The sequence below is a fragment of the Phytophthora sojae genome, assembly GCF_000149755.1.
Source record: "Phytophthora sojae unplaced genomic scaffold PHYSOscaffold_3, whole genome shotgun sequence".
Lineage (NCBI taxonomy): Eukaryota > Oomycota > Peronosporomycetes > Peronosporales > Peronosporaceae > Phytophthora > Phytophthora sojae.
In genome coordinates, this window is record NW_009258117.1 from 6,877,078 (window position 1) to 6,889,344 (window position 12,267).

Below are 12,267 nucleotides of genomic sequence, written 5' to 3' on the forward strand. Positions count from 1 at the left end.
CCGAGCTCGAAGGCGCTGTTGATGAGGATACCCGATCCTGGGAGAACTGCATTGGCCGTGGCCACTGCGGCGGTCTGCACCATGTCCATCATACTTGTCGTCTTTGCCACGTAAGATCAGAGGGAAAGGATACCTGAAGCAGTGAGCGTCCACAAACTCCCTGTTTCTTCGCTGAACAGGAACAGAAGACGCTCTGCTGAAGAAGAAATGCGGTCACGTCGACTTTTGAGCCGTGAACGGACTATTATACGTTGCGCATGGAGCATCGCAAGTCGTTGCGGAACTACCGACATTTTTAACTGTAATCCATTGTGCTTTCGCGTTTACAGACGGTCGCGTTCTTACTTTCTGAGCTTGTCCTATTCTTGTGAAAAACTGTGTGAAGCTGACAATTCTATCAGGTCGGAATGGTACAATGCACGCGAGGTGCCCCCCCCCGGGGTTGATTCGCAGACCCCACTCACTAGTTCCTACTCACGATATCAGTACCGCTCTGTGCGTGATTAATAACAGGAAGGCAGGATGGTGGACGCATCGTTTCGCTGCGCGGTGAGCGCCACATTAATAAAGTTGCCTTACTGGCGCCCAGGGTTGGCCAGATGCGGCCCCGATCCAACAAATATCAATACGAAGACAGTCATTTCAGCTTACAAGTAGCCTTTCAATAAAGGTCGGACTTGAGTAGCGGCGCAGTTGCTCTCCAACCTGGTAATCCACACGTAGCTCACGCTTGATATTCTGCCCCTCCCTCTTCTCTCTAAGCGTAGCACCCGCCACTACACCTAATCCTGCAACAGGTGCCAAGACTCCATTTGCCTCACAGTGGTCATCCTACAGCTACCATCGAAGTAGGATACTGTACCCTGCTGGTCGGTCACGCCAGCCGGATATATTCCGCAGTTGCATTTTTACCAATCGCCACTTTCAAGTTGCCATCGCAGGCAGATGCTCCGTGCCATCCGAGTTTCTTAGCCGAGCCGGACGCCAGCCCCGCTGACACGGTCGCGAGTGTGACAGCATGGACTGCTGGAGGTGCTCTATTCCCCCATGAGGCAGGGGATACAGCAGCAACCCATTATGATATCAAAGTCCTGCGCAAGTATGACAGGATCGCAACAGTCAATTCGGTAAAGAAGGTGACCGTGGGGTGAACAGCTTGATGCGGGTTGCAGCTGGTGCTGGTGGATATTGGCGAACACCAGGCGCCGGTACCAAACTCATCGCGGCCGGCTTCTCTTGGCTCAGTTTTCAATTTGCATCGCCGTTGCCAGCGATCCATCTACGCAGCAGCGTCTAGTGTGGTTCACCGTTCGTCCAGTCCAAGTCCCAGTCCCCCGTCCAGTCCTCAGTGTATTTGTCCAGCATGAACCTCACCAAGATCATCGCCCACCTCGCCATTATTGCCGCTGCGATGGCCCCGCTTGCCGACGCCGGTGGCAGATTCAGCCAGCAGGCCCAGCAGTCGATCGTCTCCAAGGGGAAACCAGTGTTTGTGATCCCGGTCCCGGTGACCTACGCGCCCACGGTTACGCCTGCTCCGACGACCAAGCCTCCGGCTTCCCCAGCCCCGACGCCCTGCGCGACGACTAAAGCACCGGCTCCGACTCCTTGTCCTACGACTACAGCACCCGTTGCGGTTCCTGCCCCGACGACAAAAGCACCAGTCACGATTCCGGCCCCAACTCCCTGTGCCACGACCGGTGCCCCCGCGACTACTTCGGCTCCAACTCCTTCTCCTACTTCGACCCAGGCTCCCACGCCGGCCCCAACCACCGCTTTGCCAGTAGCAACACCCGCACCGACACCATGTGAGACCACACCAGCACCGGTTGTTACTCCAATTCCAACTCCGGCACCGACTCCGGCTCCGACGGCCGCGGTGGAGACGCCGATCCCGACGCCGGAGGCCACGACTGGAGGCTCCAGTGAGACGCCCGCGCCGACCTCGACTCCGGAGGCCACCACCGTTCCGGACACGCCGATCCAAACCACGCCGGACACGCCGGCACCGACTCCGGCTCCGACGACCGCGGTGGAGACGCCGATCCCGACGCCGGAGGCCACGACTGGAGGCTCCAGTGAGACGCCCGCGCCGACCTCGACTCCGGAGGCCACCACCGTTCCGGACACGCCGATCCAAACCACGCCGGACACGCCGGCACCGACTCCGGCTCCGACGACCGCGGTGGAGACGCCGATCCCGACGCCGGAGGCCACGACTGGAGGCTCCAGTGAGACGCCCGCGCCGACCTCGACTCCGGAGGCCACCACCGTTCCGGACACGCCGATCCAAACCACGCCGGACACGCCGGCACCGACTCCGGCTCCGACGACCGCGGTGGAGACGCCGATCCCGACGCCGGAGGCCACGACTGGAGGCTCTAGTGAGACGCCCGCGCCGACCTCGACTCCGGAGGCCACCACCGTTCCGGACACGCCGATCCAAACCACGCCGGACACGCCGGCACCGACTCCGGCTCCGACGACCGCGGTGGAGACGCCGATCCCGACGCCGGAGGCCACGACTGGAGGCTCCAGTGAGACGCCCGCGCCGACCTCGACTCCGGAGGCCACCACCGTTCCGGACACGCCGATCCAAACCACGCCGGACACGCCGGCACCGACTCCGGCTCCGACGACCGCGGTGGAGACGCCGATCCCGACGCCGGAGGCCACGACTGGAGGCTCCAGTGAGACGCCCGCGCCGACCTCGACTCCGGAGGCCACCACCGTTCCGGACACGCCGATCCAAACCACGCCGGACACGCCGGCACCGACTCCGGCTCCGACGACCGCGGTGGAGACGCCGATCCCGACGCCGGAGGCCACGACTGGAGGCTCCAGTGAGACGCCCGCGCCGACCTCGACTCCGGAGGCCACCACCGTTCCGGACACGCCGATCCAAACCACGCCGGACACGCCGGCACCGACTCCGGCTCCGACGACCGCGGTGGAGACGCCGATCCCGACGCCGGAGGCCACGACTGGAGGCTCTAGTGAGACGCCCGCGCCGACCTCGACTCCGGAGGCCACCACCGTTCCGGACACGCCGATCCAAACCACGCCGGACACGCCGGCACCGACTCCGGCTCCGACGACCGCGGTGGAGACGCCGATCCCGACGCCGGAGGCCACGACTGGAGGCTCCAGTGAGACGCCCGCGCCGACCTCGACTCCGGAGGCCACCACCGTTCCGGACACGCCGATCCAAACCACGCCGGACACGCCGGCACCGACTCCGGCTCCGACGACCGCGGTGGAGACGCCGATCCCGACGCCGGAGGCCACGACTGGAGGCTCTAGTGAGACGCCCGCGCCGACCTCGACTCCGGAGGCCACCACCGTTCCGGACACGCCGATCCAAACCACGCCGGACACGCCGGCACCGACTCCGGCTCCGACGACCGCGGTGGAGACGCCGATCCCGACGCCGGAGGCCACGACTGGAGGCTCCAGTGAGACGCCCGCGCCGACCTCGACTCCGGAGGCCACCACCGTTCCGGACACGCCGATCCAAACCACGCCGGACACGCCGGCACCGACTCCGGCTCCGACGACCGCGGTGGAGACGCCGATCCCGACGCCGGAGGCCACGACTGGAGGCTCCAGTGAGACGCCCGCGCCCACCTCGACTCCGGTCGCGACGATTGTTGCTACGCAGATCCCTGCTTCAGTACCGATGAACCCTTCTCCGGTTTCTACCCCGATTCCTACTCCGGTAGCGACGACTGTTTCCCCAGTTGCTACCCCTGCTCCGACTCCATGTGCAACCACTGGATCGCCTCGCCCGATTCCAACGTCCTCTCCGACTAAAGCTTCTACGAAGTCGCCTTTTCCGACGCCGTGTCCAACGACAAAGGCTCCGAGCTCAAAGGCAACTCCGGCACCAGCTCGTGCGCCCGTTAAGACACCGAGCCCCAAGCCGGCCAAGACTCCAAGCCTGCCCGCCAAGGCGACCGGCCCATCAAAGATCGCTTCTACGCCGTGCCCATCGGTAACCAAGGCGGCTCCGAAGCAGGCGAGCTCTAACCAAAACGTTGGAACCGTTCCCGCAGCTACCGGTGGCAAGCCCAACGGTGTCCCTGTTCAGGTCAAGGGTTCTACAACTGTCTCAAGTGGAAAGCAGGAACCCATCGCTGTTAGCAACGCCGGTGCTAAGGGCAACAAGTCGAAGGCGCAGTCTCCTACCAAGGCGGCCACCGCTCCAACTCCGTGCCCAAGTCGGACCGCGGCCGGTAAAGCAACCGCGTCGAAAAGCCGCCCAAGCCGCTACCTTCGCCAGTAAGGACACGCAAGCTCAACCGGACTGAAGCTGGTAGTGTATACTTTTTCCACGACAGATTGACATTTCAATGAAAGTGCCGTTTCCAAGCTTTTATGGCTGATGTTATTTTTTTTACATGTTCACTTGTAACAAGCGGTATCTTTTTAACCATGTATTGTGTTTGACGTTGCAGGGAGCAGCCCGAGCGCAACTTCATCGTTGTCTCGGGTCAGTTCGAGGCGTCCTGATCCAGTTAGCAAACTAATGAGAGGCAACTAAAAGCTGTAACGGGCCTTGGTTTCAATATCAAGGATCTCTCGATTCGAGTTTCGAAAACGATAGCTGGCACTTTCAACAAATTCCAGATTATGACATTTTTTTCATTAGAGACACTAGGTTTGTCGTTTTGAGTTTGTTGGTAAACCAAAGTGGTCTATACGGTGAAGATCTTGCGCACGCGGTAACCCGCTCTAGAAGGCCCATCGACCACGTAAAATATGTTGTCGGCTGCCGCTGCAATCGCCACGGGCATCTGAAACGTGGCGTCCGTAGCGAGACCGTCTGTTGTCCCTGACGTTAGACAAATTCCCGCGTACGTGGTGACCTCCCTCGTAGTGAGATCCACTTTTCGGATACAATTATTATCTGAGTCAACAACGTACAAATTGCCATCCGAGCCGATCGTCAGCGCCCAGGGCGTGCTGAAGCGAGCGAGTTCGCCCAACGCATTCAAGAAGCCCTGCACCCTGCCTGCCACCACACCCATTTCGCCGGCTAACGTGAATTTCAGAATCCTGTGCTGATCGGTGATGTAAATATTGTCAGACGAGTCGATTGCGATGCCCATGGCAAGAGTGAACATTGAGGAGTTTGCAAAGATGCTGACGCTGCCATCGGGAGCGATCTTGACCACATCGAATTCAGTTAGCCTCGAAACGTACACGTTCTCGCTCGAGTCCACGGTAATACCCTGCAAGACCAGCGAGTCCGCGAGCGAGGCGATGGTGATGATGTCGGTACTCGTGATTTTCATCACTGCTTCATTGCTACCAAGATAGAAATCCCCGTTCGGCGCCAAAGCTAGAGGCCCTGGGCTTAGCCCATTGACCTGATCACCTGCGTACGTGGTAGGGGTGCCATCGTCGATCATTTGGAGAATCTTGTTTTGCGCACTTAGGTAGACGCCCATCCGAAGCCACGACGACCCCGCAAAAACTGTACGCGTCGTACGCCAGGATTGTCGACACTTGTCTTCCGACAAGCGTTGGTGACGGCGTCGGCGTCGGTGTCGGCGTCGGCCCAGTGCTCGAACCGCTACTACTGCCGGATAGAGAAGACCCCGACCCCGGCCCAGTGCTGGAACTAGCACTCGATGAAGATGGTTTCGTGCCCACCACGATGCCAACAACGACACCAATAGCCACGAGAGTAAGAATCACAGCCCCCACGACCTTGTACGACTTGGGAATCACTCGAGACCCTAAGGCCACCGACAACGGACACACCGTGTGACCCGCTGTCAATCGCGCAGCTTTTACAAGGTGTGCTGCCCGACGTGTCCCCCCGACTTTGACCGCCTCTGCTACTGGATCGACGCCCGCACCGGCACACGCTCTCGCATCTCTCTACAGCACGTGGTGAACTACGTGTACTATGAAGACGGCGGTAAGCGCGTGCCGGCCAGCATGGAAGGAACGTTTGGATCTACCTTCTGTACGCCCCATGTGCAGGACATGCACCCCCAACAACAGGTCCCTACGGCGCGACCCGAGCACCCAACGACTGCCTCGGCAACGAGCTCAAGTTTCTTTGATGTTTTGGACGTGGAAGACGGTGAAGAAACGGCTGCTGACGAAGCCGCCCTCGCTCAAACTATTCTGGCCGGTGTCAACGAGAGTATCCGCCCCTCGCCCACTGTTCCTCGCAATCGTATGCAGCACCCTCGCCATACAGCACCGAGCCCGGCTACAAACCCGACCTACGCAGCGCCGCCCAATTCGGGCTCCAGCGCAGCGGCCCCAGCTCAACTGTATCAAGAGGCTTCAGAGGAGACGGAAATCCGCGACCTGATTCGCATGCACAAACCTCACTTGCTCACGTATCACTTGGAGTCACGCCGCGCACCCAACAGCGCTCCGAAGCGAACGGCCAGCACCGAAGATGACAGTCAGCCTGCCAAGCGCGGAAAATTCAGCTTTGTACCGTCAGCGGAACAACGTCGAGTTCATGACGCAATCACGTCCGACGCGCAGCGAGGTAAGTCCGCTTCCGAATTTGTGGAATCATTGGTGTCCAGCAGCGAACTGTGGGCATATCCCGGTGTCGCTACCAGAGCCTACGACCTGGAATTTGGAAGTCGTGGTTTATCGTTCCTGCATTTCGCTCCAGCGGATCCCTTACTTCGACTATGACGTCAACGCGAAAGTTTCATCAACATGAGTGACTTTTCCGTATCGGCAAAGTTCATGCCAGCACCAGATCCGACTTCCTGAGAAGAGGTTCTTTCCGGAGCCAACGGATTTCAACAGTGCTGCTTCACGCGGTGCGATCCAGTGACGCAGAATCTCGCAACGACCCTTTACAACTTCGTAGTTGAGCTCAAGAGCTGCAACCTCTGGCCGCAGACCATGCTACTCACGTTGGTACTATGGATCGAGGCTCAGCTAGAAAAGTATCGGGTAGCTGTGGTTGCAGACATCGATCACGCTACGTCAACAAGGCAGTTGATTTCGGCGAACTTCTCGTCTCACAATGGTGAACTCCATGGACTTCTACTCGTCGAGCAGCGCAAGCAAATGGAAGCCATGGTCGGCTCAAGCGGAGGTCAAGCAACAAGTTCTGGGTACCAGCCGCGTCCTGCGCGCAACCAACGTCCAAGTTCCAGCGGCTATCGTAAAACACCCGATGACACTCATCCTTCACTGCCACAACAGGATGGCAAGGACGTCTGCCTCAAGTTCTTGTCTAAGAGGGGTTGCCCGTCAAAAGATCCCAGTGTGTGCATCGTCCAGAGCAGAGTTCATTTCTACCCAGCGGCGATTTCCGACCAGCTTCGCAACTTCATTCGCCACAGGTTCGGCGGCGTGAACAACAAGTACACCAACAACTGATGGGTTCCAGGGCACACTGGTCCTCGTGACTTGGACAGAATATTTTGGACCATCAGACGGTAGCTTCATCAATACAAACGTCTTCACAATACGCTTCGAAACGACCAGTTGTCGCCGACGCGAAGCACGGGAACGCAAGACGATCACGCAAGACACTGGCGACGTGCAGGTCGCACCTGCTCGGTGTGCGAGACTCAGTTCGAGTCACTGCATAGCAAGCCACCTCAACAGCACGCGGTAGCTCGCACCAGATTGGTCGACGAGGCTCAAATCGAGTCTCCGCCCAGCATGCTGTCGGATCCGCAACAAGCAGGTCACACCAGTTCGGTGGACGCGACTCAGTTCGAGTCACTGCAAATGCACAACTCAAGAAAGGCCAGCACAAATACAGTAGTCGACAAACCTGTCACCAATCGGCCGTCGTCGCGTGCTTCCAGTCGAAAGCAAGCATCATCCCAGAGGAAAGCCGCGGATCAAGCCTGCACCGAGATCAAACAAGTGTGGCCAACCCCCAGCTCGACATACGTCCGGGAATGCTTGATCAAACAGCTAATTACGCGGTCGTCCAGTCACGCCACTGCTCTGAACGTCATGTGCACCCGGCTTGGTATTGCGCCCCCAAGAAGTTTCCTCTACGGGACAGCAACCAACAGTGGCAACTCAATCTGGAAAAGCAACGTGTAGTTTCCGCTTTGGCGCTGGAGCACCAAATGAGTCTAGAAGACATTGTGGAAGTAGTCCGAGCTCAATCCAGTAGTGATCCTCGTCCGAACAAAGCGATGTACCCATCCCGGTTTGCCAGCTTGCTCGACGGGTACAAGCACAAGAATCGCTTGGTACAGATCGCGCGCGAAGGGATTCAGCCATCGTGGAAGGTGTCAACACCCATGCAAACGAATCCGATGAAAACCCACGGGTCTGCCTGAACGGAGTACTCAAAGCAATTCGAAAAGGGCAAGATGCGGGGCAGTACCTGGTAGTGGACATCAAAGTGCTTCAGCTGTGGAAGAACATTCAGATAAGTCCACTTGGTGCAGTCACGAGGAAAGACTGCGACCCCGAAGAAGATATCCGGCTCATTCATGATCTTTCGTTTCGGCGGGGTACACCGACGAACGACATCTCGAACCGAGCGGTAACCAGACATCGAGTACAAACATATCGCAGCTATTGCTCGGAGGATAATCTCGTGCCGATCAGTCTACAAAGGTGTGCCAGTCAAAATCATGAAAGGCGACGTCAAAGGTGCCTTTCGTCACCTCATGCTGGCAAGCGAGCACGTTCGATACCAGAACTGGGAGTCCTCATCATCGACATGTCGGCTCCCTTCGGTTGGACAAGCTCTCCTGTATTTTACGGCGCGTTCGGTGGTGCAATTACGTGGTTAGTAAGCCGAGAGTGTCCAGCATCCATGGACCCGAGTACCAACGATCATGAGCCATTCTTCGCGTATGAATGGGTGGACGATCACGTCCTCGTTGAGCCGGAGCTCAACAACAGACTCCAGCTAGCCAATGAGGCACTGTGGCTTTCCATGCTCGCAATTCTGGGTCCTGCAGCAATCAACGAATAAAAGTTTTCGACGCGGGAAACTCAGGTTCAGGTGCTGGGGCTTGAGTTTGACACCGACGCCTGCACGATCTCCATGCCACAGGACAAAATAGCGAAGGCCCTCGGGAGAGTCCAGTCGCTGCAAGTACAAACGCAGACTACCCGGACCCAGTTACAGCAACTATTGGGCCGTCTACGGCACGTGTGTTCGTGTCTTCGCGCCGCTAAACCATTCTATCAACGCATCCACACTGCATGCGTCTGGCCCCCCGGTACGGGAAAGTTCCAGTCGACGAGGCGATCCGAGACGACTTACGATGGTTTGCAATGATACTCAGCAAAGGCCAGCTCCGCGCATTACCTCTTGCGACGTATACTTCAACCCAGCCAGTCGATGTCCACATCTACATGAACGCGAGCAACAGCGGACTCGCTGTACTCAACCCAGCAACGAGGCAGTACATCCAGGTTCAATTTGATGCGGAAGAACAGAGATTGATACAAAGAGCAAGTGGCTGCAGTGGCTTCAACATCAACGTTCGAGAGCAACTTTGCGTCGCACTAGCTGCATGGTCTTTCGGGCCAGCATGGGCCACTCAGCACACTGTTTGAATCAAGGCATGGTCCGACAACACTTCTGCAGTATCCTGGACAAACCGACTAGCAAGTAACAACCCGCTTGCGCAAGATTTGAACCGCGCAATCGGACTCGCTGAGGCTGTTTTCGGCTTTCGCATTCTGTGCGGGCATCTCCCTGGATCCTCCAACACGATGGCAGATGCCGGCTCGCGCGCCTGGAAACCACCTTACGACAAGCTGTGGACTAACCTATCGTCTGCATGGCAACAGATACCAGTGCCACCAACTCTACGCAAGGCCTACATGACCTTCTCGTCCAGCTTCGTTGGGCCCTGGCTCAAGGCCAAAGTACGCGGCGACCTGAAAAAAATGGTCGACTTGGTGCTTGGAACACAACCTCCACCCGTGGTTACCAGCAGACATCCAGCAGCGCTCCCATCAACTCGCCTTGTTCGCCGTTCACTATTGGTGCTCAGCTACAAGAACAGCAGGAAAGCCACTATCCACGACCACCGTGCTGTCCGCGGTTAGCCACATCTCTTGGTATCATATGCGCGAGCGACGGTACTCCGTCGGTCTCCATGCAGAGCCTGTCTCCACCTTCTCGCCAAAAGGAACCTGTCCCACTCGCAATCCTGCGAGAGCTCCGATCTCGATGCAATTTCCGAACATCCCACGATCGCGTGCTCTGGGGGGCTGCGGTCGTGGGCTTTTTCTTCCTGCTCAGAAGATCCGAATATCTCGCGGACGGCAGCCGAGTCAAGCCATACATTATCCGCACAAAGGACGTCCAGTTTATCACCAAGCAAGGCATCAAAAGTTTTGATTCAAAACCGACTCCATCGACATGACTGCTGCATTTTCGGGGTAGCAATACGGATCAAGTGGGCTCAGGGACAACAAGAACGCTTCCCCGATCCGGCTTGCCGTGGCTGTGCCCGGTTCTAGCCGCATGGGAGCTAGTCCAGATTGCCAACAGCTTCGGCAGCAACGAAGCTCTCTGCTCAACTGCACCAAGCAAAGTGCTCGCCGCGAACACGCTCAGCAACGCGATCAAGCGGGCTGCACAAGCCATTGGGGCCGACCCGACGCGATTCGGTACGCATTCAATGAGAGCGGCGGGGCCACAGCAATGTTCACCGCCGGTGTCGACCGTCTCGCCATCAAGCTCTTCGGCAGATGGACCTCGGATGCGTTCGAGCGATACACAAGAATGAACGACACGGTCGCCAACTCACTGGCCCGAGACATGATGCAAGGGGCACAGTCACGTGTTAGCCCGGCTGCGCCGGAGGGGCTCCATCCACCTCAACACTCGAGCTGGATTCGCTAACACCTCAACATGACTCGACTGATCGCTGAATGTTGTTGACGGAAAACTATGTTACTTTAGCCAATAAATCAGCGTGAACCTCGCCCAGTTTATTAGGCTAACATTTTTAACCGTTATATCGCCATCACCACGAAAACTTAAACCATGATCCAAACCGTGCGGGTGTGAGCACGTGGAAGACCCCTCCACGTCGCCTATGGTAGTGTGTATATCTTCCACGCGTGGGGCCGAAGCGTTCCTCCATCAACTCCGTAAAACACATCGTCTGCTGCTGCTACAATAGCGCTGGGGTAGATAAACGCGGCACTGCTACTAATTTCACTTGTGATCGAGCCCGAGTAGCACGTACCCGCGTACGTTGTCACCTCTCTGGTCGTGAGACTGATCTTGCGGATGTAGCTATTTCCTCCATCCGCGACGTACAAATCGCCATCCGAGCCGACAGCCAACGCGCTGGGGGAGTAGAAGCTCGCGGCTTCCCCCACGGCATTGACGGACCCAAACGCCGTCGATCCTGCCACCACACTCATCGATCCAGCGGGTGTGAATTTCAGGATTCGGTTCTTGTCGGTGACGTAAATATTATCCGCCGAGCCGATCGTAATACCTCTTGGAAGGTTAACAGTGGCAAATGTACTAGCACTTCCGGTTGAGGTTATCTTGGTCACAGCGGTATTTCTTTCATCCGCGACGTACACATTCCCACCGGAATCCACCGCGATACCGTGAAGGCGTGACGGAGAGAGCGTGGCGAAGGTGCTGACGGTGTTGCCCGAGATTCGCCGCACCATGTCGCTGTCACAAACAAAGAGGTCACCGTTAGGGGCAATGGCCATCGCCCCCAGCGACGCAAATCTCGCAGTTAAGAGATCACCGTTCTGGTTGCCACTGCTGATGTCGCCGGCATACACGACAGGGGGACTACCTTCGAAGACCTGAAGAATTCGGAACGAATCGGCGACGTAGATATCCCCATTCGAAGCACGCGCAATGCCCCAAAGCCCAATAATTCCCATTGAGGTTGCAACATCGGAAGTAATCAAGAGCGAGACTTGCAGACCGTGGAGCGCTGCAGTGGGTGTAGGAGTTGGTGTCGGTGTTGGAGTTGCGGTTGGTGTTGGTGTTGGTACGGGGTCAACAGTACCGGAAGATCCAGTACTTGAATCACTAGTAGACGTCCAAGTGCTCGAAGCACTATCAGTAGATGAAGAGCCCGTCGTTCCTGCTGCGCTGCTGTCACTGCTGGATGAGGAGGACGTCGCCGAGCCTGACCCAGTACTGGAGCCATTGCTCGAAGCCGAAAATGGTTTAACAGCCAAAACGATTCCAACGACGACGCCTATCACCACCACGATAGCAAGCAATACCGCTCCACGGAATTTATACGATCTTGGAGTCCCTCTAGACTTCACCGGCGTTCCGTTCGCATA

At 57.6% G+C, this 12,267-nt stretch overlaps 4 protein-coding genes across 4 annotated transcripts; 2 read left to right on the forward strand and 2 right to left on the reverse strand.

The window, feature by feature from the left end:
- Positions 1–1,363: 1,363 nt before the first annotated feature.
- On the forward strand, positions 1,364–4,285 carry PHYSODRAFT_329411 (hypothetical protein; the record flags this gene model as incomplete). Its single annotated transcript, XM_009525891.1, has 1 exon — positions 1,364–4,285. One exon carries the CDS (start codon positions 1,364–1,366, stop codon positions 4,283–4,285), a length of 2,922 nt encoding a protein of 973 aa, XP_009524186.1.
- A 412-nt stretch (positions 4,286–4,697) lies between these two features.
- On the reverse strand, positions 4,698–5,453 carry PHYSODRAFT_329412 (hypothetical protein; the record flags this gene model as incomplete). The annotated part of the gene is made up of 1 exon (XM_009525892.1): positions 4,698–5,453. One exon carries the CDS (start codon positions 5,451–5,453, stop codon positions 4,698–4,700), a length of 756 nt encoding a protein of 251 aa, XP_009524187.1.
- Positions 5,454–6,891: 1,438 nt separating this feature from the next.
- Positions 6,892–7,374, forward strand: PHYSODRAFT_490447 (hypothetical protein; the record flags this gene model as incomplete). The annotated part of the gene is made up of 2 exons (XM_009525893.1): positions 6,892–7,007; positions 7,149–7,374. 2 exons carry the CDS (start codon positions 6,892–6,894, stop codon positions 7,372–7,374), a joined length of 342 nt encoding a protein of 113 aa, XP_009524188.1.
- Positions 7,375–11,031: 3,657 nt separating this feature from the next.
- On the reverse strand, positions 11,032–11,853 carry PHYSODRAFT_256531 (hypothetical protein; the record flags this gene model as incomplete). The annotated part of the gene is made up of 2 exons (XM_009525894.1): positions 11,032–11,446; positions 11,534–11,853. The coding sequence occupies 2 exons, from the start codon at positions 11,851–11,853 to the stop codon at positions 11,032–11,034; spliced, it is 735 nt and encodes a 244-aa protein (XP_009524189.1).
- Positions 11,854–12,267: the final 414 nt, after the last annotated feature.